This window comes from Podarcis erhardii (genome assembly GCF_964252035.2).
Source record: "Podarcis erhardii genome assembly, chromosome: 4".
NCBI lineage: Eukaryota > Metazoa > Chordata > Lepidosauria > Squamata > Lacertidae > Podarcis > Podarcis erhardii.
In genome coordinates, this window is record NC_138508.1 from 38,781,343 (window position 1) to 38,808,163 (window position 26,821).

The window sequence follows — 26,821 nt, forward strand, 5'->3', positions numbered from 1 at the left end:
TACCATAGAAACCAAAGATGGAGTGAGTGATTCATCGCTCCTTCACCAGCCCACTCACTATCCCAACTGCCTATGGCAGTTGAGAAAGCTATTAAATACAAGGCTGCTTTCTTCTCAAGTTATAACTTTTTGGTTATTACCCAGAAAAAGAAGTTGCCTCTTCCAGAGACTTTGCAGAACACCATCAACTCTTAAATCGTTTGAAATAGTTTTATGTAAAATGTGAGTCTTTGACTGATGTAATTAATTGCCATTTGAAAACATGTTTTTTTGTCTTTTTCTGTGGTTTTCTTTAGCAATGGATGCCATTAAATGTGAAGAGCATGGGATTGGATCTGTGCAGATTGTTAAGAGATGTGTGGTTATGGAAACAAGAGGAGAAAAGGAGTGTCCATTCATTGGTGATGTTGGCTGATCTGTAGGAACCCATCCTACATTAAGGCTGCAATCCTATACACCTTTACATGAGAGTAAGTGCAATGGAACTTTATGAAACCTGAGCAAGACATGCATAGGATTGCTTGGTTAGTCTATGTACTTTTTCATCCAGTGTTGATATTCCACTCTCTTTCCCCTTCTGCACTTGTAATTTACAATTAAGATAACTTAACTGGCACCCTCAATTATTAAAACATCATATAGAGTATAATAAGCTCATTTCTCACTCAGTTATGCTTATAACCACAATGAAACATAAGGATGTACGAAACAAAAATGTCACCCTTCTTACCTGTTTCAGTTGCTCAAAACATAAAATAGTGACATAAAAATATAAAAAATATATAAACAAAGTATATACCTTGAGAGCAATGCTATGAAGCGACAGATTTGCTCAATGAAGTCTTCTAATAAGTGTTTCCCAACCCGTTCACAATTAAATCCTATGCATATCTACTTGGAAGTAAGCCCTATTGAGTTCAGTTTACTCCCAGATAAGAATGTATAGAACTGGGGTGTTAGCCCACTATTAATCTACACATGGAGCTTGCAATCTGGAAAAGGACTACCTGGTAAAAAATGAGGTCTCAAAGTTTGGACACAGGCTTTTCATGATCTGAGTTATGCCTGTGCATTGAAAAAAGAATCTCTTCAGCTATGGTGTTACCTGCACTGAAAATCATTATCCTTCAGAGGCGGAGAAATTTTCCTGTTTTAGCTTACTAGACTGTAAAAGCAAATATAGAAAATGACTTGCCTGACACACAATGGACTATAATGGGTGTGTCCTCAGGGGAGCATCTTCATTTATTCTGTTATATTTTCAGCAACACTTTTTACATTATTATTATTATTATTATTATTATTATTATTATTAAGCTAGGTTTTCTAGGATGTTTAATTCTGACTGATGGGATTATCAGTTTTTCCAATGTCTCCTCTGCCTCCTGTGATCTTATTCTGATTATTTATATATCAATATACCTGAAGGAGCATCTCTACCCCATCATTCATCCCGGACACTGAGGTCCAGCACCGAGGGCCTTCTGGCGGTTCCCCCACTGCGAGAAGTGAGGTTACAGGGAACCGGGCAGAGGGCCTTCTTGGTAGTGGCACATGCCCTGTGGAACGCCCTCCCAGCAGATGTCAAGGAAATCAACAATTATCTTACTTTTAAAAGACATCTGAAGGCCACCCTGTTTAGAGGAAGTTTTTAATGTCTGATGTTTTATCCTGTTTTTAATATTCTGTTGGGAGCTGCCCAGAGTGGCTGGGGAAACTCAGCCAGATGAGCGGGGTATAAATAATAATTTATTATTATCACTATTATTATTTATAAGACTGGTATTATTTCAACATTTTGTACAGGCAGCAACCATTTTGCATCGGAGTTCCATTCCTAGCTGCCGTTCTGTCTCTACCTCCATTCTGCCTCCATTCTGCCCAGTTGGACGCAAACAAAATGGTTGCCGGTTGTAGGCTAATTTGAAAGGCCAAAAACCCCCAAAGTGGTGTAAACATGATTCAAATAAAAAAAACAAATCTCTCTTCAGCAGGTAACCCCGTCTCTCCCCCCCTTCTAGTTTTCAGTGGATTTTTAAGAGCCAAGAAATAACAGAATTTCATTTTATTCAAATCAGTTGGCTCGCTCACAAAACTGGTGCTCTGCACATCATCATTCGAATCAAAACTAACATTTTCAACCCTAAAAGGACTCTGGAAAGCTCAAAACCTTTCTCAGAAGGGATGTAACCTAATAGACTGCTGCTGCACTGTCTCCATTCACTTCAGGAGAATACAGTTTCCGTTTATTTAATCCTTCCTTGCTACATTGAGTTTTTCCTTCAGTTATTAAAAAATACTGAGACAGAACGTAATATATTACTGTACCTATGTTGAAGAAGTTGAAGTTCCCATTCATTATTGCAGGTTTTTTAGAGGGTGGGTGGAAATCATAAAATAATCTAAATGTCAAAGCTATAATGTCAACTCTGCTTATAATACCAAGTGATACATTGCATAGTTTGGCTGTCTGCTATATCGATCAAACTACTGGTAAAATAATTACAGATGATGTGGTGCATTTCACGCACACCTATCCATAGAGGCTAAGCAAAACTGAAAACATTTTCATTGCTCAGGTTTGATCACCTTTTGGGGGAAATTGCTTGCCCAGCCTTGTTCACCATTCACTTCCAACAGAATTCAAGCACTTACAAGGATTCAAAGGAAAGTTTCAATAAGGGATACCTGAGGAAATAGATGCTGGGTCTCCGCAATATTTTCATTAAGAGGTATGCCCTTAGAGCTGGTCTTGCCCAAATTTGAAGTGATTCCCCTATTGTTTCCTGTTTCATGCCACTCTATATTTTTCATTACCCTGACAATACTTCACATTATTATTATGCCATTATTTAGTATGTTTCCTCCCTCAAAGCTCAGTATAGCTTCGTGTCTGTGCTTATTTTCCTACATGTCAAAAAACCTGTAGATGAAAGTGAGGCTGACCAGCTTTAGGCATCCCTTACTCTTTGAAGCATGGCCAGCGGAACATGTTCTTTCAGCATGTTAAATAAAACTAGGCCTCCAGTTTCCTGCCAAAACACTACGGAAGTAAATCAAGACCAACCCAGTATACTTTCTTTACACCTCATTACTATTTCCCTAAGCATTTTCTGGGATGAGCATTAACTTGAAACAAGCCTGGTTTATAATCCTGTAAAATCTGAAATCACGCACATTGGGACTTTTGGATACATAAAGAAATATTCAAATTAATTGGAATAAATGGAGAAATTTTGCTATCATCCCTGCTTTCAGCACTGCAAAGCCCTCAGCTTATGCCTGAACTTCAGGCTGCAGTGGTTCCTGCTGGGCTGTGTGGGTGACGTGCACTGGCATGAGTTCTATGCACGTTCCACAACTAAAGAATGACATCAAGCTCCCTACACGGGGTGGTAAATAAAATCTCTGTTGTAGCACTAGAAAGCTAGAATGAAGAAACAAGCTAAGTCACATCAAGCAATTGGGCTGAAAGCCAGGATGCAGTGTGACAGGAGAAAAACAACCCATAATCAAACATCGCAAGCACAAATTTGATGGGGATGTGGAAGTTTAGAATAGTAGTTAAGGTCAGCAGATGCCAATGAACTGAGATAGGACTGAGATGGGAGGTCTTCCAAACTGAGAAAGTGGTCCACAAGGCATTTTTTGCCATTTCCAAAGGTGACTTTGAGGCAGGTGAAACCCATTTAGGACTCTCAAATAAGAACAGGGGATGTTGTAAGCAAAGCAACTCCTTCTTCTGTATACATCCCTCCTGGAGTGATCAACTGTTTCCCATTTATTATTAAGAGTATTAAGCTTGTGTATTTTTTAAAATAAACCGTAGGGGGTGGGGATTGTGTGAACTGGCTTTCCGTTGAATCGAATAGGCATAAATTCTCTTTTAAAGTCATGGAATTAATCTTGGATCACTGAAGCCAGTGTTTTTGAAGCTTTGAAGTTTTAATTATTTCCCCGAAATGGTGTCACTCCATGACAAATGTAAAGCTTCTCTAAAAAGGTTAATCCTTTTTTTCTAACTACATCATAAAGGTAAAAAGAAAAGAAAAAGGCAAAACAGTTGAAACATCAAAGCCCTAAGTCACATTAACTTACAGATGTAATAATAATACCAAAGTGGTAAGCAGCTTCCATAAGTGGATATTTATCTTTGGAGTCATAAGCTGATTGAGGTGTTTCCCAGATAATCCATTCCTATTTTAAGCACTGATTAGTGCAAATGTTAAGTTAATGCAAACCATGCTTCATCCTTAATTGATCTAGAAGGAAGCCAATCCTATCTAGTGGTTTATCACCACATTGTAAATTTCAAGTTAAACAACCAGTACTTAAAAGGAGCAATTTATCAGCACAGGATCTTCAAGAAGTGTCCGGTTTGTCTTCTTCCTCTGTATAGTTCTGTTTTGCTAATTCCCCCATTACAATCAATGAGAGACTGTGTCTGTTTTTGCTGCACTAAATAGCTTTTGTGATGCATGTAGACAAATGTTGTGCTCTCACAGTGGCTGCCACATCCACTGGGAAGGAGAAACGGTGAAAATAGATGGCAGATGGAGCTGAAGTGAAAATTCCTCCTGGAGCTTCTTATATCCTGAACAGTGGATGGGAAATGTAAAAGTCAGTGCTGAAATTTAATAGGTTCCTTGTCACAAGTCCCATTTATGTTATGAAAAGTCTCAGACGCTGTGTCTTCGCCCACTTTGTATAATTTTCAGTACATTGGAAAGGTCAAAGCTCTTTGAAATCATTTCCAGGAGATTTTCATCGCTTTCCACTCCGCTGATGAACTCTTCTAAACTCAATTCCCCTAGAATAAAAAAAACCCATAAGTGCTTAGGAATATACATAGGTAATTATAGATCATAAGAACTATTTCAAAATACCATACCTTTTAACCCCTAAGCTCTTCAATGGAGCAGTAACTCTCAAATTTAGGGAAAATATTATTAAACACCACTGGAACATTTTTAAGTTCTTATAGGACTTGGCAAAGACAATGCATGAGTTGAAGGGTCTGCACTGCATAATGAAACTAGTCAAGACCAGCATATCCCAGTTGTTTTTTAAAAAATGCTATGTTGTCGGAGATGCTTATCAGTTCAAATCTAGAAACCAAAGTTTAGCCAAGCTAAGCTGTTTAATAGAATACTCACTTGTCTTCCAAATCTCCTGGCTTTTTTTGAGGAATCTATGATATTCTCATTGATTTGGCTTACCTCCCCATCATAACGTATTAAACAGACTCAGGTCATCTTAATTCTGTTTTTGTTTTGACGATTTATATACCGCTTAATTAGAATTGCATTGAAGCTGCTGTTTAGCAAATGATTTATAAAGAAATTACATCTAGTACCACCTTAACGCTCTTGGTTTAAGATAAGCTCACTTAATAGCCTTGCTGCCCATAAAAGTCAATAAGAGAAATGGCTGGTTTTAAATTTCAGATATTTCTAATATTAGAGTCTGGAATTAGTTAAATTGATTATATGACTTGCATAAAAAGCCCATTGTCTATAGTGCATTGTATACCTTTTAATAATAAAAGTTTTTTAAAAGTAGATACGTTAAATATAACAATAACATGCTTTAACTCTAGCAATAATCACCAGCTGGAGCTACTACAAGAATAATGAAATGACAATATCAAAATTCATTTGCACTACATTGGCATTATTATTTTAAAATTCCCCTTAATGCATGTTGTTTTTACTAAAGCCACTGCACCAGATACTTTGCTTTGTATAGTCCAGATGATTTGGTAGAGCATTTAATGCATTTCTGAATCCTGCGCTGCACATGCAGAGAAAAGATGGAACGGAAAGAACTAGTGTGGTGTAGCAGGCAAAGTGCAGGCCAGCGTCAGATTTGGCGTAGATCCAAAGCAGACATGAAACATCTACACACACCATATATTTAAAGCACATGGCTTTCCCCAAAGAATCATGGGTGTTGGGGATTGCAGCTCTGGAAAGGGTGAACTACAGTTCCCAGGCTTATTTGGAAGAAGCCATCTGCTTTAAATGTGTGGTGTGGAGAAATACATGGCAGGTATTTGGAAATCCGGAACAGAAAAAGAAGCAGAGAGGAAAAGAGGAAGCAGCCTGCCTTCAAATCCCTACCTTCCTTAGAATGCTTTGGTTGAAAAAAATAATTGAAAGGCAAAAGAAAGACCCATGTAATCGTATGTCTCCATTAGTTTGGGCCTCAGCTATAAAGTTCCGCAGATGGCCTTTCTAAAGTACCTCTAAAGTGAGGCTAAAATGGGGTTTCCCATGTATTCCAGCCCATGTTCCTTGGAAGAAAGATGGGTTAGAAATGTGTAAAGGATCCTGAATAGACCTCCAACACTTTCCCCCCAAATTATGCCCATGCCTGACATACGTAAAGTGTGGGGCAGGTAAAGGCATTGCTGACATGGGCAGCACTAGGAAATCCCATATCGAGAACTGATGTGATGGGGCTGATTCTCAACACCAGCAGGCTGATTGGCCCTGTGAGCAACTCCTGTTGGGAGTCTCATTGCGGGTATAGCTTGCATTCAAATGCTGCTTGCAAATGCACATGTTTTTCCCTGCTGACCAGCAAAGAAAAAATGTAAGTTTGAAGCCATGGTTTGAATCCATACCACACCTGCTGAGAGCAAGTCCCTTTGAAGTGGTCAGCCGCTGTCGTCATGACACCAAGTGATTGACAGGTTGGCTGCCCAACCAACTGTCAAACTGGACCCACACTTGAATTTTTTTTTATAATCTTACCGTCGTTGTTAACATCTATCTTCTGGAATACCATGTTTGTGAATTCTTCTGGAGTCAATTCTTGGTTGCCATTGATAGCTTGAATGGCCTGAAGGGATGGGAAAAATGCAAACATGTCAGCAGGTCATAATGCGAATTTAATTTATGGCTGCTGGTTCGCTCAGCATCTGAGGCAGGAGTGGGTGGCAGGAGCAGGCGTAATCTCCAGGAAATCTTCAGTAATGAGGATTGTAAATTAAATTATTATAACAGAACCGAAAGGATTATAGATCCAATTAGCATATCATTGAAGATCCTGTCAGGACACGTGATTTTTCTTAAACCCAGCTACGTTTTTATCCTGCCCTGGAGAATCTGTTCTTTCAGAGTATTCCATGTCATTTAAAGTAAGGATTATTTTATATGTATGTACATGGTGTGGAAGCTTAAGCAACTTTTCTCATCATATACATATAGACGTACAGTGCTTTTTTCTAAAAAAATGTTTAGGGGTACTCTCATTTTCCTACACATATTGAAATATTGCCCCTCAATGAGGCCTGACTTAGATTCACAAAATGTTTAGGGGTATGCGTACCCCTGTGTCCCCCAGAAAAAAGCACTGGATATGTACACCCACCCACAAACTTAATCCTTAGCATCATAAAAATGTATAGGTATTTTTCACATTGCACAGGAAAACAGGCTTTACACTACTAGCCATACTGACTATTATCTATCTTCACTACTATTGTGCTCATCAGTGTTAGAAATGAAAGCTAGGAGCTAAATGGCACCTAAAACCTAGATTATGGGGGCAATAACGGAATGTCTAGGCAAGCTTTTTTATAAGAAGAATACAAAACTGAACATGAGTGAACTGCAGCTAAAGTATTATGTTCATTTTTCACATGGTCTAGTCCTTGCCCTGCCCACCCCCTAATATTCCTAAGAGGGTCTCTTCTCCAGTCTTCAGAGAGTAGCTGGAAGTGGGGAGGCAGAAAAAAGGCCCTCCTTTCCTTCCCCTCAGCAGTTTTATTCTGAAATCTTAGATGCAGTACTGCGCCCAGAGCTCAGAAACTGCTCGCACTAATGAAATTCCCTAAATGCCCCTAGAACAATGGGAGTTTCAAACACCGCTGCTCTTGTCCAGCTTGTAGACTTCCCACAGACATGTGGTCGGCCACTGTGAGAACAGGATGCTGAAAAATATGAGTCATTGGCTTGATCTACTTGTCATTAATCTTGATCTACTTGTCAGAATTTATGGAAGGGAAAAGTTGTTATCTACTGAGTTGAATAGGATCCAAAATGCAGCAGTCTGGTCCTAGAACAATAGGATCCAAAATGCAGCAGTCTGATTGGTCCTAGAAGAATAGGATCCAAAATGCAGCAATCTGATTGGTCCTAGAACAATGCAGCAGTATGATTGGTCCTCAGGAGCCACCCAATCCAGCTCCAGATGGAAGTGAATCCACAACCTGATTGGCTTACAGGAGAATCCCGGAATTAGCCAGTCACGTGCAGCTCATTGTGTAAATAATGTATATAAAGCAGATATTGTGGGGGAACTTCCATTCCTCCTCACCACTATGAGTTGAATAAAGAGCATGAAATCCACTCTCGACTCCGAGTATATTTCAAAAGCGGAAGGGAGCTCTTTTTTCAACTTAATGTACTTTCTTAGGACATTTTCACATTGCCCCAGTTCTGGCTGGGGCTGATGGGAGTTGTAGGGTCCAGGTTGGGAAAGGCTGATACAGAGCCATGCTAGCGATGAGACATTGTGGGAAACTAAATCCAACCATATGGAGCTGCTGAGAGTGCCAGTTCAGAACCTTTATTCAGAGCATAGCTGTCAACGTTTCCCTTTTTTTAAAGGGAAATTCCCTTATTCCAAATAGGATTCCTCACAAGAAAAGGGAAAAGTTGACAGCTATGATTCAGAGGCGCCTAGCGTGGGTATCCGCAGTGGGCCCTGACAGCTACCCAAAGATGCCTGGTGCTGGCACCAGCCTTGTGTAATTCCCTCTATTTCACTGCATTGGGGACAGGGAGATCTCATTGCAGGCCCGTGTTCCCCTTTCCCATTGATTTCTGGAACAAAAGAGAAGCCATGAGTGACCGTCTAGCCAGATAATGACTGAAACAGGCAGTGAACTACAGCCAAAACATCAATAGGTTTAAATAATTGATTTCCCATAAAACGCTTCATGGCAAATATATGCTAACATATAACCATTCCCTTACCGTGAATATGCTTAAGAGTTCTCTTTTGTCAATAGTTCCATTCCCATCAGCGTCATAGAGTTTAAAATACCATTTCAATTTTTGGTCAATTTTTCCTCGTATAACCAGATTTATTGCAGCTATAAATTCCAAGAAGTCGATAAACCCATCCTAAAGAAGGAAAGAAAGATAAGTTTGTAGCATGTATAGCCCTTAATTTATTCTGGCAATAATATTAATAAGGGGCTGGTCTGCTGCAAAAAGAATACAAGCTGAAAGCAACTTACACTGAAATCCCCCTGGGGCATTCAAAAAATGTGAATATATCAGTTCATACAAAAGCAATACAGAAAAGCTTTAACACATAAGGGCATGTCCTAACTGGTGAAATTAAGATACTCTCTTTTCCTCTTCAGTGATTATTTCTTGTATAAACGATCAACCTTTTGTTCTTGGAGACTTCATAGGCAATTGGTTTTTCACACAAGAAATGCACTATTGGTACTCATTTGTTGTTGGGAGTCGGATAGCTGGCAGTTCTACTGCAGGGATACCGCATTTTCTAAACAATCACACCACAATATTTTGTCCCCAAGAAATAACATTTACGGTATATTCGAGGAAAAAACAGTTGTTACTATTGCCATCGTCATGTCAAATGTAGTTGCTGATGGCACTGTCAATGAACCATGCTATTTCCTGCATCTTCCCCATGCCTGCAATATTTTGTGACTTTTTTAAAAAAAAATAAAGTTATACGATGGCAATTTATTTGCATTGATTTTTTTTTTTATTTGATAAAGGATGATTTCTCTCTCTGTACTACTGCTTCAGAGTGTCCATAGAGTCTGAAAAAGAAAAAATGATGAACCGCAGAAATGCCACTGCGTGGAGTAGAGCTGTCTATTGCAAAAATGGCAGCCCTGTGTCAAGTCCCTTATCCTGTGTCCTGATGTCACCAGCCAGTGTTTCCTCACCTTGTTATGCAGAGGTTGGGAGCACACATATCTTAATGGGTGTGGCTGTGTATCACAAGGCCACATGTCAAGCCTTGCCCCCATCCATGTGTTTGGTGCACATGAGAAAGGGATCTACATGCTTTTATGTTTGGTGCACGTAGAGATCTCCTATGTGGAGAAGGGATCATGGCTCAATCAGGATCTATGAGTGTATGTCATGCTTTCCAGAGAATCCAGACACACAGATGTCAAGGGGACATGACCATTTAATGCATTGGCAGTGAGCACTTCCGGGTCGGTGCCATCGCCGAATGGCGGACTCCCTCCGAGCTCCGGAGGGAGTCTGCTGGGTAGGGGTCGGGTCCTGCTGCGCCGGCGACGCGGGGACCCTCAAAAACCATGGGCGGTGATGCCCATGGACTTGGTGACTCGGCGGGCACCGTTTGCCCCCCCCCGACCCGCGAAGGAGCCTTTTTAAAGGTTGCGGAGTGGGTGACGGGGTGTGTGTGGTGCTATGAGTCCACTGCTTCCCCTGCCTAGCGAAGCCGCATGCCATTCGGCGGAGAGCAACGACTTCTTCTTTGGAAATTTCGGATTTGGATTAAAAAGAACAACCCGTGAGTAAATTTATTGGACTTAAAAGGAAAATCTGATCGATGAATTTGGAGCGGGGGGGGGGGTGCAAAAAGGAAGTCCGCCCCCCCCCCTGTTGTAGATGGCTTAACGCAAGGATTTGACAACTAAGATCGAGAGATGAACTTGCTTATTTGGAAAAAAAACTAATTTCACGAAGGGAAATTACAATAATTGCGCTGGAGGAGAAGATTGGTTTGAGGGAATTAAAGAGCAACCCTCCGGGAACCGGGAACGATCCGCTATGAGAGACTGGCGAAGGGACACAGAAACTTTGACAGCTGTCAAAGTAGCTGTCAAAGCAGGAAAATAAAGAGAGAACTTGTTACGATGGCTTTGCTGGTTAGATTTGTTACAATTTGGACATAAATTATTGGAAATAAAGGCAACAAGTTATTTGACTTTTGGGTCTGATCTGGAAAAGAAATTAAGTTACCATATTCCCTCTAGAGGGAGGCCGGGACATTGCAACAGTAGCAGCAAGTGGAAAAATACTATGAATTTGAGCAGGATTTGTTATCTCTTGGGAAAGCTGCAAAAACGAAGCATTATTTTGTCTACAGAGGTCTCTATACCAAAGGAGACAATGGATTTATCTATTGAAGAAAGGAAGGGACTTGACGTAAGTTTATGTTCCTGAATAACAAAAGCCTCTGTGGAGAACAAGAAGTTTCTGAATAAGTTTCTGAATTAGAAGGTTTTTGCAGCAGAACAGGAAAAAGAAATCTGAAGAATAAGAGCTGGACTAAACTTGAAGTTGGAGCATTTGGGACATCCAGACTTTAAAAGGATCAAGAAACAGAATTTGAGTTACACTCTTAAACATAGAGGTCTGGAAGGAAGAAGAATGATCTTTTCTGAGAGTTTCTCCAAGATTGGACTTTCTGAAATTAAAAGCTATCAAAAGACGGCAAAGTGGAACTGAGACATGGGCGTGGATTCACCAGGCTGGCAGTAGACGATGGATGAACTCTGGGGATCGGAACCGGGGAATGGGGGGGGGGGGATTTGGAACCCAAAGGCTGTAAAATTACATATTTTTTCTTTCTTTCTTTCTTTCTTTCTTGTTTGTTGTTTGGAAATTAACTTAAGGGAAATAGAATACAATGGGGGGGGGGGGAGTCCGGGAAAGATGTTAATGATACTAAGTGTAAACTATACTTTTCTCTTCTGTCTATCTTTCCTTTTTTATTCTGGGAAATTTAATAAATATTATTAAAAAAATAATAATGCATTGGCAGTGAGGGAAAGATTACCCCACATATCTTTATCACACACATGCACACACACATGCATTCTTTGAATGCACAATGGGCAATATGAATGGAACACAGGAAGGTGCCATATACCAAATCAGATCATTGGTACGTCTAGCTCAGGATTGCCTAGCAGCTCCCCAGAGTTTCAGACAGAGGATCTCCTCGCCCTACCCTTCAGTACCAGCTGAGTCGCATCCCAGTGCTTGAAACAGTTACATCATCATGCAAAAAGAAACAGCATTTTTAATATGGCTGAAAGTGAGTAAAACATCTGCTTTGTGTGGACTGGGTATCTCACTCATGTCTTTGAACAGCATATTCCACAATGAATAAAAGGCAGATGGGGCCAGCAGGCTATACCATCTAGATCAGACTATGTCTCCAGATGTTGTTGAACTACAATTTCAACCCTGTGATACGCTGAACGAAATTTTACTAATGGGTGGAGCCAGACACAGGGATACCATTTTCAGCCACCATTCCTTACCATTGGTCTGACAAAGTTCCAACAACATTTGGGAGACAGGTGGGGCAGGTTTCCTATTTATGATCTATATAAATTCTTGAAATTCTGGGTTAAATCACTGCTCCAGTATATCAGTTTAAAATACATTGCTCACTTTTCAATTCACTGAGCAATCTCCCTTTTCCATTCACTGAGCAATTGCCTTCTTTTTTTATTTTGCGAATTGCCGTACAATAAAAAACAACAACAGTTACAGATCTATCATGTGTCGTTGTTGCAGTATATGATTGGAAAGAAGTGATAAGCATTGAAAACAGATAAGCAATAAGTAAAGCAACACTGTAGTTTCCTATGGATTATTCCAGCCCTTTGGTGTCAGTGACAGTTTTCTTTGCTGTGGACTCTACCCTTGCCTTTCTGTTATGACCACCTGCAGACCTTTCTTAGACAGTACATCCACCTGGGGTGCTTGATTCAGCCCTGTTGATCACCACAGTTCCAGTGCATTGCTGTTTCCTTCCACACATTCTCCTCAGCAGTCTACACAGTGACACAGTCTAGATGGCATGGCATGTCTTGGAGTTTTTTAAGCAGAGGTTGGCTGGCCATCTGTCTTGGATGATCTAGTTGAGATTCCTGCACTGCATGGGGTTAGACTATAGATGACCCTTGGGGTCCCTTTCAACTCTACGATTCTATGAAATTCATCCTTATTAAAGACAGATTCATTTCTTTTCAGAATGTTTGATGGCAGCTGATTTTGTGCTCAAAAGCTATGCTGAATGAACTAAATGATTCAGAAGACCAGGAAGGATGTTCCCATTCAGCACAGATACCATATAGTTTTGCTTTAGGTTTCTCTCATTTCTGGAGGAACCTCCACATGTTCACATGGAGTGGGCAGTGAAACCACATCCACCAGCCTACTGCACCATGCACCAGCCAACTTTGTCTCCTAGTCTCTGCTCTCTACACTTTTGGGAACTCCATTTGACCAAGGTTCCTCATAGCACAGAGTGCCTGCTTTTTTGTATAATTTTCACACTTAACTCCCCTTTCCAAAATAAAACACGTGTGTTGGGGGAGCTCTGGAAAGTCATAGGGATGTGTCCCACTGCCACCTTGATGGGTTGACAGAACAAATGTCTAATTTCACTAGAATGAGACATAAAACAGGCGCCCAAACTAGTAAGATGTTACACAACAAAACAGGATGCTGTTACTGATGGAATTTGGATGCATCAGCAGAAGCCTGAACTGAACACTGAATCTCTGCTGGAGGAGCACACTTTATTTATAGATGCAATCTCACTTAGACTCTCCGTTTGGAAAATAAGAAAGCTGAATTTATTAAAGGAAATACAAGTGTGATAAAGCGGATCCTAGTTCTGTCTAAAGAGGATGCCTGTTCTCGGCAGGAGACACACACAAAGATATTTCCTCAACCCAAGGGTTGAAGAAGGGTGGAACAGGAAATGAGATCAGCAAACCCTTCATTCCATTTGTGCCACATAAAATCATAGAATTGTAGAGTTGGAAGAGACCGTGAGGATCTAGTCCAACCCTCTGCAATACAGGAATTTCACCTAAAGCATCCATGCCTGATCACCATCCAACTTCTGCTTAAAAAGGAGAGATTTCACTACCTTCCAAAGGGATCGATTCCACTGTCTAACATTCCACTTCCTGATGTTTAGTCAGAATATGCTTCCTTTTAATTTGAACCCATCGGTTTGGGTCCCACTCCCTGGAGCAGGAGAAAACAACCTAGCTTAATTTTCTGTGTCATAGTGATTTAGAGTCAGAACCTGATTGATGTTTGTTCCAGTTCAGTGGTAAACAGCGGGTTTTCCCAGGGAAAGGATCAGGACAAAAAACAAAACCCCACTTGGACCTATGCCTAGAAATCATTAACCTGTGCCTAGAAACCACAGGAAAAAAAGAAGTGTGATGACCCCCCTGAGAGTATCACTTGAGAGAAGGCAGCAGCGGATTTAGGGTTGTGCAGGCAGTCCCCCCCCCCACCTCCACAGGGTGCCAAGCTGAGGGAGCACAAAATTATTATTATAATAAAACCTATTTTTATATGTGTATCTACTGAAATCCATAAAAAGCAACTGTACTAAAAGGAATTATTATGAAAATAAGTAATTTTAGGGAGGGACACCAAATTTTACTCTCGTTCAGCCTACCAAAGCCCATCCCTGTGGAAGGTTAGCAGAGGTTAAAGGGACAGTCTAGGACACCTGGAGGTTCATTTCTCTATTTGCCTTCTCCCCACTCAGCCCCGCCAGTCTTCAATACAAGCTGAGTTGCACCCCAGCGCTTGCAACAACTACATCATTACCCAGCATCATCACTAAAACAAACAAAATTTTGCTGAAAGTGAATAAATTCCAAAACAGAAAAGGGCAGGGGTTAGATGGGGAAGGAATTCATTTGTCACTGAGCACTAGTGCAGGATTGGACAATTCAAAGTATGGTCAAAAACAAATAGCACTTCTTGATATGTAAAAACGGAAGCCACCTCTTGGTGTAAATAAAAAAACAAAAATGTGAATAGTTTGGGTTCCACTATGGTTACGCTCCTTTCACTATAATGACAAGGTCTGTTTGAGGGTTTATCCACATCTTTAAGGTTCTATTAAGTCTGTCCCTATAGATATAGCTAAACATGGGAAACGGTGCTGAACAATTTCTTGCACCTTTCCTGGAGAATAATTACTCACAGTTTTCTGCTAGGCTAGGATCATTAAGTTGTATCATGTCAACCAAGTTTATCGATACATAGGGCAACTCCCAATGCTGTCCACCTACTTGTGCAATAGGATTTCTGCTCTCCTCCCTGCAGCAACCCCTCAACCTCAAAATTGGAGCCCCCCCCCCCAACCATCATTAGCAATTCTGCAGGTCTGAGAGGGCTGGGGGGCGGGGGAGAGAGAGATGAAGCCAAAACTGCATTGCACAAGTGGATCCTTGCCTATGCTATGCTGGATGTCACCCATTTTATATAGCCTTCCAAACCTTCCTGGCCCTCTTTCATTAGTCTGATAAACCTGATTCTGGACAAAGGCATTGAAACAAATTAGTTCTCCAGAATCTCACAACTGCATTTTCAAATTATAACTACATATTTTCAGTACAGTAATCTGTAAAAAATTTGGTGCTTACAAGGCTATTAACATACCTGGCTAAATAGGAGGTTCAGCCAAATTCATGAAGGACATTACTGGTGATTTTTTGGTATTTATAAAAGTGCACTATATAAGTCTATCTTTTATATAATTACATTTAAGGAGAGGAGGGTAATCTCACTGGGCCAGAAAGCATGCATTAGTACACCCTTTGAAGTTGAAGATACATATGCACTAAGTGACCAAAAAAAGAGAAAAAAAACTCAACCCTTGAAAACAGACTATCAAACTATATTAGACTTGTATGGTAACATGATATCCAATGGTGTATGGTACAATGACATCAAAACATCCTATATAAACACCCAGATGTGCCAAAATGAAAAAAAAGATTCGTTCCGGAGGTCCGTTCTTAACCTGAAACTGTTCTTAACCTGAAGCACCACTTTAGCTAATGGGGCATCCTGCTGCCGCTGCACCGCCGAAGCCCGATTTCTCTTCTTATCCTGAAGCAAAGTTCTTAACCTGAAGCACTATTTCTCGGTTAGTGGAGTGTGTAACATGAAGCGTATGTAACCTGAAGCGTATGTAACCCGAGGTACCACTGTACAACGTATGCCTATCCAAGAGGACCTTATTCATGAAACAAACAAACAAACAAGCAGCTCAGTCTTATATTTTTTTTTTCTCAATCTCGGAGCATTTGAAACTATGGTTGGGAGCCTGAGGCAAACTATGGTTATTGCAAACACAGAAAGGAGGAAGAGCAGAATGTGTGCAGATACGTTTGCAGTGCCTGAAGCGCATTCCTGAGTGCCAGATCTTTATATCTGATTCAATGTTCTTTGTTCAGAGAATTTCTACAGCTGTGGTTTCATGAAGATAACAATCCCTTCTGTGCTTATAGGCCTCTTCTGGGGCTTCCATTCCAGGAACCTTCAGGCAAGAGGCTGTTCTAGCCTCCCCCAATCTGGCGCCTTCCAGATGTTTTTAGACTACAGCTCCCATCAGCCCTAGCTGATGGAGAATGACGAGGAGAGAGAAAGACATGATAATTTTGGGGCACAGGGCTTGTCCACACATCTGCTTGTGGCGTGCCTAAAAAGCACGGGGTCAAGCAGTTTTCCGCTTGTCCCCCTCCTTTCCAAGGGAAAACCCACTCCTTAGTGATACTTCGAGAAAAAATGGCAATGGTTTTCCCCAGGAGGTAGGGGGAAGCAACAGAAGAGAAGTGTGGATAAGCCCACAGTACAAAGTCAAACAAATCTGTCACTACAGAATTCTGACAGAAACTCCAAATTCTGCCTTTTGACCACTAGGTGGCAACAATATGTCCATATGCTCAGAAGGCTTTCATGCCATCCAAATGGAATCCTGATCTTCCATCAAGTATTGCCCATAGACTTCCAAGCTTATTGTTACATCCTTGAGGGCTAAAAACTCGAGGGGGGGGGGCTGGGCGATATGCAGAGAGGAGGCGTCTATGTTGGAGAATTCTTCATGCAAGAGGAAGAAGGTATCAACTTTCCTTTTCTAGCTTCCCAGGATGGCGAGATATTTGCACCTTGCGCCAGGAGGACTGCAGCGTCATGGAATATGTACAGTCTTGAGATTGGATGCTATATATCGTAGAATGTGTGTATAAAGGATAATCCCAGAACGAACTATTGCTTTCCCTGCCACATTCAGGTGCACATTCTGTGACCGTCAGTGGGATTTTTGTAGAACGAAACTCCTGTAAAATGGCTGTAAAATTGGGTAGGAACATGGTCCTTCAAAGCCCACTGTCCTTGTTCACAGCCTACAGAGACAGTTGTGCCCATAAAAAAAACAAAATGGGACATGTGAGATTAGAACATTATGCAAGGGTTAGGTAACAGGCACTGGAAGCTGGAAGCTTAACAAGGTCGTTATCCTTTTATATTTAGAGTAGCGTTGATAATCCCCTGTTCAAACTGCAGTTCTTTCCCTTCTGATAGCCTAACCGAAACTGATACATAGCACAGGCGATCCCAGTGAGACTGCTTAGAAGCCTGGGGTGTGATTTTTGTGGGGAAAGGGGTTCTTCCCATGGTCATAGCTGTAAACATTTCCCTTTTTTAAAGGGAAATTCCCTTATTCCGAATAGGATTCCTTGCAAGAAAAGGGAAAGGTTGACAGCTATGCCCATGGTCCTAATGTAAACAACCCACTCACAGCTGCTCTTAGCACTGCGGGGGGTGGGGGGGCGGCGGCAATGGGGCAGGAAGGACCAGAACAGGATCTCTTGCCTTCAGATTTTATAAGACAAAAGTCCGTACCCAACTGTAAAGGGAGAATTGCTTGGTCAGAGCTTAAGAATCTTGAGATGTTTTTCTTGAGATCGGGTGTGGGGAACCTTTGACTCTCCAACTGCTGAACTACAACTCCCAGAAAGCTTGGCCCAATGACTAGGGATGATGGAAGTTGTAGTTGTCCGGAGCTGCAGTCCGGAGCAGGTCAGCAACAAAACACTCAGTGTCAGTGAAGTTATTCTCTTTATTCAAAGAACCCAAAACAGTGCAGGCCTAGTGCAGCAACTGTTCCCAGTAGGTCTTGCCCCAGTGAGGCAGTTGTGAGTACTGAAGGTCTCTGCCTTCCCACCACTCTCTAAGATTCCTCCTCCAGGGTCCTCTCCCAGTAACCTGAGGCTCCTTTGTCTTATCTCTCTTTGCTCTGCTCTCTTCATACCTCTTCAGGTTCTGGGAGACCAGGAGGGGAGAGGAGCTGGTTGCGCCAGGAAGGGGAGACTCCTTGGATTCTTCAGCAGCCTGTCTCAACTCTGTCTCCTGCCCCACCTCCTCTCCAGCCTCTGAATCAGGACTGTTCTTTGCCCCAGCTTATTCCTGCTCACTAAGTCCTGTTGTCTTTTCTGCTGCCGATACATCCTCTTCCCAGTCTTCACCCAGTCTTCTCCCTCTGACCACTCATCGTCTTCCCACCACCAATTCTCTGAGCCTTCTTCCCCTGGAGGTTCCTTTGGGGGTTCCCCAGCTGGTGCCTCCCACCACTCCTCTGCATCTGGCCAGTCCATGACAGGTCAGCAACATCTGGAGGGCCAAAGAGTCTTCATGCCTGCTTTAGCTACAGCACTTATTTCATCCCTATATGCCCACATGGGCAAGCGATGGCTTAGCACTGCCCTCAAATCCTGTTCTTCTTGGTACCATTTCCTCTTTCTTCCTTTGGCTTCATGGTCCTCTTACTCATCAGGACTCTGATGTTGGCTCTTGTGATCTCACATGATGTTATTGATGTCATGACACCACATGTGATAAAGTCACAGATGCTCATAAAACCAAATCCACAGTCAAGATTAAATTGCAGGGTGGGCAAATGATGCTGAGGGTTCTGGGAGGAAAGGAGAAGGTTCAAACAAGCACTGCAAATAGGCAGCATCCAGGGAACAAAAAAGGTGTGAAAGAGCAGTGAAACAGTGCAAATGTTTAGCCGGTTTACTACTCTGATCAGCTACATATAATAGTAATAATTAAAAGTTTATTATTATTATTGCCCACGCTTCACCATAAGATCCCAGGGTGGATGAGAACAGTATAAAAATATAGATTAATATCAGTTAAAACAAGTCTCAAAATGTGCTAACATTGGAACCAGCATATATTAAGTGCAGCCCTAGAATAAAAAATCATTAAATAGACTGTGTATTGTAGTAGAATTCTGGCCATCCCCGTTACCTTGGTTAAAACCCCCCAACAGGGATACTGTTTTTTAAATGATCTCCATTATCGCAGCGTATATCATTTATCTACAGTGAAAGGATGAAAAGCTAAGTCACAGCTTCATGAAGCTTATAAACCTGTCAGTCTTCCAGACAGTCTGGGCATTTCTAACCAAAAGCTTAGACCACTAAGCCAACCCCTCTGCCTTTTAAAACACTTCTTAAGAAGCATCAGCAAGATAGTGGGAAGAGGTTAATATCAGGTCTGGCCAAGGGCTGGATTCCCACAGCTTAGAAAAAGTAATCCCACCTTTCATTACCAAATTTATTTGAAAAACGAGATTATCGGAATGAATGTAAAAATTCCACAGGATTGCAATTCCTAGATATGGCAAAACTCTGGCCATCTAGTTTTGTTGCCAAATTACAAAACCGTATTGTTATTGTTATTTTTAATTGCACACAATGCTGGACAAATGTGCTGTGACAGATGTTTCATTTAATGCCAATGTTTCTGATAGAATTTAAATATGCTGAAGATTGTACACTTGAGTATTATCAAGAGCCCCCAACAAACATATCATATACCAAAGGATGAGAACAAAAGGGAAATTGAACATATGTGAAATTTAACTGAAGTCTTTCTGTTTCCACTATACACACAAAGATATATCTGGATGAAAAGCCTTCTTTTCTTCCTAATACTGCTGGAAAATGAGCTCTAGAAATGCTGGCCTGGTTCACAAAAAGCCAGACTAAAGGCATAGTCTGGCCAGCTGAAGCGTCTCATCAGAGCTGGGTTGCAAGAACCTCAGTTTGCATGGAACATGCTTTTCTGTAGATCTTCAGTAGTTGTGAACTGGGGTTACGATGCAATAGCTGGCGTGAAATGAAATGATTTTACTTCTCTTACTTTAATTGTGAACCTCAGTGTTTTGTTTTACACAGCTTTTGTTAATGATAAGTTGAATTCTGTTTTGGGAAGATATTTAGATTTGGAAAGGTGGCTTAGAAGAAGGGCCTTAAATAAATAAATATATTAGACAGAGGTTAGGTACTCCTTGACCTCACTATGTCAGCAGAGATCAGCCTGCATTGGACAGGTAGTGAAATGTCTTTTAGCAGTGTCTGTGGTAGCTTCAAAAATCCTGGAGAAATGGTAGTTGGAAGTGTTAACACAGATGGTAAATGATGGATGATAAATTGGACATAGGGAAGATCAAGTGCCCATATGTCGTCACCTGTTTAGGAGACAAATTGTCTATGAGTGGAATCATTTCCTCTAACAGGGCCTTAGCTAGGACACTGGTGTAAAGTGCTGGGACAGACTGAATTAGAACTAGATGAGCAATTGTTCTCATCTTCAGTACTATGTGTATCTTGCCACCTATCAGCAGGTTCACCATTATTCCACCCATTAAAGTTTGTGGAAATGAAGAATAAATCCACAGAATGTATAAGTCCTCTGTCTTCAATCTGTCTCTCTGTCTTCAATAGCCTATGAATCCATAGAGACATAGGCTATGCACATATCATACAATTAAACCATATTCTCCCCAAAGAATCCTGGGAACTGTAGCTCACCACTCCCAGAGCAACTGTTGCTGTTCCAATGATTCTTTTTTGGGGCGAAATGTGTTTTAAATATATGGTGACTATGTAGCTATAGTTTCAAGATCCAAAGATACAAGGAGATGAGCATCCATCCCTAGACGTGTAGGGTTTGAAAACATAACCTGTATCTTGCAAAAATGGAAGCTACAAATAGAGCACACTGAATTTAGAGGTTTGGGTATGTATGTGAAGGCACCAGTGCAGACAAGACCTTGAAAAGTGGTGAAGATTGGGGTGGTGGCAGCAGGCAGCAGGCACCACCCCAAACCTCTTCTACGTAGTCGTCTGTGCACAGATTGAAGGCTTGCATGGTGGTTTGCTATAAAAAGCTCACAGACCCACTGCAGACCTGTGCCTGTGCAGATCTCCAGTTTATTATCATCATCATGTTGGAGTGAGGAGAAAAGGAGAAGAGTATCAGAAGGTGGGTGGAAAGGAGAAGACAGATCAGAATGTGACTGGGAGGAGGTAGAAAAGGATCAGTGGTGGTATCTGGGGGAAGGAAGCATGTTGTGTTCAGTAGCCTTCATCCACCTGGTGCCCTCCAGCTGCTTGGGACTACAACTCCCATCAGCCACAGCTGTAGCACAGGGGTGGCCAACATATTTGGCCCTCAAACATTTTATTGAGCCCTCTCCAGGTCCTCCTAGATTTTGTAATTTTAGATTTTAGGTGGATTTTAGAAAAAAAGCAAAACAACAACAACATTTTTTCTTCTTGCTCTTCTTCCTTATTGACACTAGCTGTTTCAGGGAGAGGGTTGGTATCCAAACCTGCCTGAACACCCTAATCTTGTAAAATTGTTTCCTGCTGCGTCCTGTCCTTGGTGCCTCCTTGGCTTCCTGGCTCTCTTTGAGGAGAGATTGCATCTTTCTGTCAGCCTACAGAGCCAGCTAATGCTTCAGCAACTTGTGTATATAGAGCCAGATCATTCAGTGTGGTGGATGAATGAATTGCAACAACCAAGAAGAAACAAAAGAAAGAATGCTTCTATCTACCTATCTAAGTCTTGATTGAGGACAATCCATAGTGGCCAACAACCCTTACACTAAAATAAAACTAATGCATCAATAGAGCAAAACTTCAGACCAGGAAAAGACTTGAAGGGTTCACACTGAATTGATCCCATACCCAATCCAGTTAAGAAGCCATTGTAAAGGTTACTGAGCCCACTCTGACAAAGGCCCCATCTCCTTTAAAGTAGTATCATAGCACATTAAACAGCCATGGCTTTCCCCAAAGAATCCTGCAAATTGTAGTTTGTTATGGGTGCTGAGAGTTGTTAGAAGACCCCTGATCCTCTCATGAAGCTACAATTCCCAGAATTCCCTGTGGAGAAAGATTGATTATTGTACCACACAACTAAATGATCACACTGCCAAATCCTGCTCACAAAAAGTGCCAGTTTCCAATATGTTTACTCCATACCTGGATATACAACACACCTTTTTATGTTCATTTCCTTTCCTACACTTAATGTGAAACTGATATAGCTGTAATGCCAAATACTACCTGATAATTACATTCTCTACTCTTCATTTGATGTGTAGAGCACTGCCTGTGATCATACATGGGTATCTTCTGCATGTGTGCACCAGCGCATGTAAGAACATAAGAAGAGCTTAGTGGATCTGACCAATGGCCAGTCTAGACCATCCTGTTCTCACAGTGGCCAACCTATGGAGAGCCTGAAAGCAGGACCTGAGCACAACAGCAATCTCCTCACTTGTGATTCCCAGCAACAGGCATTCACAAACATACTGCCTCTGATAGTGTTGGTAGAACAGAGCCATTAGGGTTATTAGCCACTATTAGCCTTATGCCCTCTAATACTCTTTTAAAGCTTTCCAAGTTGGCCATCACTGATTCTTTACTCCACATTTTGGAGAAGTCCAATCCAGGTGTACTGGGTGTATAGTCATTCACACAAACAGCTGAACATGTGGCAGACTCCTTGTATATATGGACAGCACAACGTGAACAGCCCCTGTGTTGCTAACATGATGGTCATATGCATTTCAGTGGAACTTACTTCCAGGTAGGGGTGTGTAAGATTGCAGTCTCAGACAAACTGTGCTTCTGAGTACGATCTGCATGGTTCAATTGCCCATATATACCATTTTAAACCAATAGCATGTAAATAATAATAATAGTAATAGTAATTTATTATTTGTACCCCACCCATCTGGCTGGGTTTCCCCGGCCACTCTGGGTGGCTTCCAACAAAGATTAAAAATACACTAAGATGTCACACATTAAAAACTTCCCTGATGCCTTCAGATGTCTTCTAAATGTCAGGTAGTTGTTTATCTCTTTGACATCTGATGGGAGGGTGTTCCACAGGGCAGGCGCCACTACTGAGAAGGCCCTCTGCCTGGTTCCCTGTAGCTTTGCTTCTCGCAATGAGGGAACCACCAGAAGGCCCGTGGCGCTGGACCTCAGTGTCTGGGCAGAACGATGGGGGTGGAGACGCTCCTTCAGGTCTACTGGGCCAAGGCCGTTTAGGACTTTAAAGGTCAGCACCAACACTTTGAATTGTGCTCAGAAATGTACTGGGAGCCAATGTAGGTCTTTCAAGACCAGTGTTATATGGTCTCGGTGGCTGCCCCCAGTCACCAGTCTAGCTGCCGCATTCTGGATTAGTTGTAGTTTCCAGGTCACCTTCAAAGGTAGCCCCACATAGAGCCCATTGCAGTAGTTCAAATCGATTCAGATCCAATACAGATGCCAACTGTGATAAATATTTTAATCTAGACGACTTGTGTTAACACATGGAGGGCTGATTGCAGACATGTGGGCTGCACCTACAGAGAGGCATGGCAACTCCAATGTTTTCCAAGGGGTGGAGTTGGGCAGCAGTTTGATTCATTCAGTGTTTGTTGATGCTAATTCTCCCCTTGTTGATCCAAAGCAAATTTGGAAAGAAAACACTAGGCTAGATTTTGCCTTCTCCCCCTTGAAGCTTGTCACTTCCTACTCGGTTCAGACCGCATCTTTTATTTAAAAAATGCTTCCTAGCCTGGTGCCCTCCTGCGGTTCTTGACTACGATTCCCATCAGCCAGAGCCAGCAGGACCAGCCACATCTGAAGAGCACCAAGTTGGGGAAAAGTTGATTTAAGCGCCTAAACTCAGTGGTGCAGCTGGGTAATTTAAACCCTCATGAGGAGGGCCCTTTAGATCACCATGTGTATTCACAGTTGTGAAGTAGACAATTAACATTTCTCTCCTCCACCATTTCATGATTTACAGAGGTTTCTACAGTCCTGATAGGTGAAAGCTAAAAAAGCAGCTTGCCAGCCTTGATTTTTAAAAACAAAACAAAACCCTGAGCATGTTCAGCTTCACATTTTAAACTCCGTTAAAGCACAGTCACGACTAAAGAAATAAAATGGTGTTTGCTTCCGCTGCCCTGATGCTATAAACATTATTTGTCAAGAAGCATTATTTTGTTGCAGGAAAATATAATTGTTTTCAAAGCCTCTTTTCACCATTTACATAACCAGCCAGCAGTCCTGGATTGTAATTTTTTAAAGAATAGAAAGAGAGGATGCTGTGGTGACTAGGGTCAGTTGGCATGCCCATGCTGGCCCAAGTGCTGATGCTGGACTTCTTTGTCACTAGCATCTGGTGGTCATTTTTTTTCAGAGGATGGGGGCTGTAGGGCCACAGACTTTAGCTCTGAGTTCCAGCCTCAGCTGTGCCCCTGCATGAACTACATTATTATTATTATTATTAATTATTGTTATTTTCTGAAGTTACATAACAAATCTAGTCAATCAAAAATTCAACAAAGGAGAAAAGAAACATCACAAAATCTAAACTATAACCAACTAATCAGAAACAGAAACACCAAGTGGCTTCTGTGTGCAGACTCTGCAGAAAGTTTTCTAATAAATGCAGAGATACAGTATTTAAATCAATAGAAAGGAAAAACAACACGTAAACATAGCTGTATATTGGAGTACCCCCTAGGGATTGTATTTCCTTTTGCATAAGCATCAAAAAGCAAGAATAGTTATTTTCCCCGTGGCTCATATTCTTTTCTCTTTTTCTACCAAGACAACGGAGCACCAGTAGCTCTCTGTCCTTGGGCATGTATGCAGTTAAACAAAAGAAGAGGGAGAAGGAAACAGCCAATATAGTTGTCATCCATTTTCCAGCAGGAATCATATTCCTGTACTGCTAAGGAGAGGTGGAAATTCCTTAGGTGAAGCTTTTCTTGACACTGGACATAAAGTGATAGGAATACAAGTTTGCCAAAAGGAGAAATATGGCAAGGGATGATTTCTACATTATCTTATTTTAAAGATTTTTCTACCACTTTTCAGAGTTTCAGAGAGGACATTCTGCTTCATTTCCAATTAGTACAGGCCCTGTAACCTCCAGCTGAAATCCTGTAACTTTTTATAACCACAAATGTTCCGGTTGTGTACCCCCCCCCGCCCTGCTTTTGTCACACTGTATTGCCAAAGTGCCCCTCCAGGCAGTAATAATATGGTGACACTGTGGAAGCATTGCAGGACTATGAAAATGCAATGATATGTGGATGGTCCTGTATAAATCCACCATTAATGCTTGTATCCATGTTGCGGAAAAGACTTGCAAAACCCCCCCCACACAAAACAACAACACTAGTCTGGAGGGTCCTTGGAACTGAAATTTAACCATAGCCTAGAAAGAAAAGAGGGTTTCAGGGCAATTACCATATGGATGAAATCTGGCAGAAATGGAATACAATGGAATAAACCTTTGATGTTGGACTGGTCAAGCCCTGTATGTGAAATACGAACCTTAGACTTCCTGGCCTTTGTTAACCTGATGCCCTTCAGATGTTTTGGAATACAACTATCAGCCCCAGTCATCATGGCTAAAATAGAAGAACTAGCAATGTGTGCAATGTGCAGTGGCGCAGCTTGATGCTCCGGCACTGGGGGGTGGAGAGCAGGTGGGGGCGAGGCTGGTGTGTGTCCCAGGGGTGATGCCACCCCACCGGGATTGCGCTGCCGGGGGCGGTGCGCTCCCCCCCCCACTCCTCTTCCTCTGCCAGTGGCAATGTGTTGAATGTATTAACACACCCTGCACACGGTTCAGCATGATTACTTCTGAATATTATAAACAGGGAAAACCCTTTGTTGAATGTGTGTTTGGTCTAATAACTGTTAGTAAAAGTAAAAACACTACACAAATACTGGAGCTGCAAATTTGTAATTTCACCAGTATCAGTTTCAACTTAACTTTCCTTATAGCCCCAAAGTGTTGGTACATGTGAAGTTAGCCATTTGAGGAAAAGATAGCATAGAAAATTGTTATTGCTTTTGTTATTTGTGGTAGGCAGTTCAGCTTATGAGCTGTACATGGCATTTAATAGCATGCTAAACACCTCTAATTAGAATCAGCAGGTAATTTAAGCAGAAATTGCCCCAGAGTGACTTCAAGCAATCACAGCAAAACAACAGATAGTTAATTGAAATAAATAGAGAAAGCATTGTTACTCAAAAGTGTTCCGTTAAGATGGCTTTCTGGTTTCTGTGAGTGCTACATAATAGTTTCTAAATTAATGTTTATTGTGTATTTCGGTTTCTTTTTCATCTATGCAGAGATCTGAAACTGGTTCCTTCTAGGAAAGGGTATTAAACTGCAACTGATAATTATGTACTTTACAGTGCTATCCAGTACATGTCTACTCAGAAATAAGTCCCACTGAGTTCAAAGCAGCTTACTCCTCGGTAGGTGGAGATATGATTGCAGTCTTAGTTATAGGTGGCAAAATGTGTTGGAGATTTTTTACAAAGGAAGTCTCCTGGTCAAGTCTCACTATAGTCATGAACTTCCTAGCTTACTTTCGACATGCTGATATTATCTCATCTCCAGCACTCCATCTGTGATGTGTCTTATTCAATATCTTTATCAACGACTTGGATGATGGACTCAAGGACATCCTGATCAAATTTGCAGATGACACCAAACTGGGAGGGGTGGCTAACACCCAAGAGGACAGGATCACACTTCAAAACGACCTTGACAGATTAGAGAACTGGGCCAAAACAAACAAGATGAACTTTAACAGGGAGAAATGTAAAGTATTGCACTTG

The 26,821-nt window shown here is 41.5% G+C and overlaps 1 protein-coding gene across 2 annotated transcripts in view; it reads right to left on the reverse strand.

The window, feature by feature from the left end:
* Positions 1-2,580: 2,580 nt before the first annotated feature.
* The window catches only part of GUCA1C (guanylate cyclase activator 1C), a gene marked incomplete at its 5' end in the record, with an annotated part of 49,213 nt that continues 24,972 nt past the window's right edge, over positions 2,581-26,821 (reverse strand). For both annotated transcript variants that reach the window (XM_081859833.1, XM_081859834.1), the window contains 3 exons: positions 2,581-4,810; positions 6,759-6,846; positions 8,988-9,137. In XM_081859833.1, the coding sequence (XP_081715959.1) occupies positions 4,680-4,810; positions 6,759-6,846; positions 8,988-9,137 (369 nt within the window). In that variant the 3' untranslated portion in view covers positions 2,581-4,679. The remainder of the gene's footprint in view (positions 4,811-6,758; positions 6,847-8,987; positions 9,138-26,821) is intronic.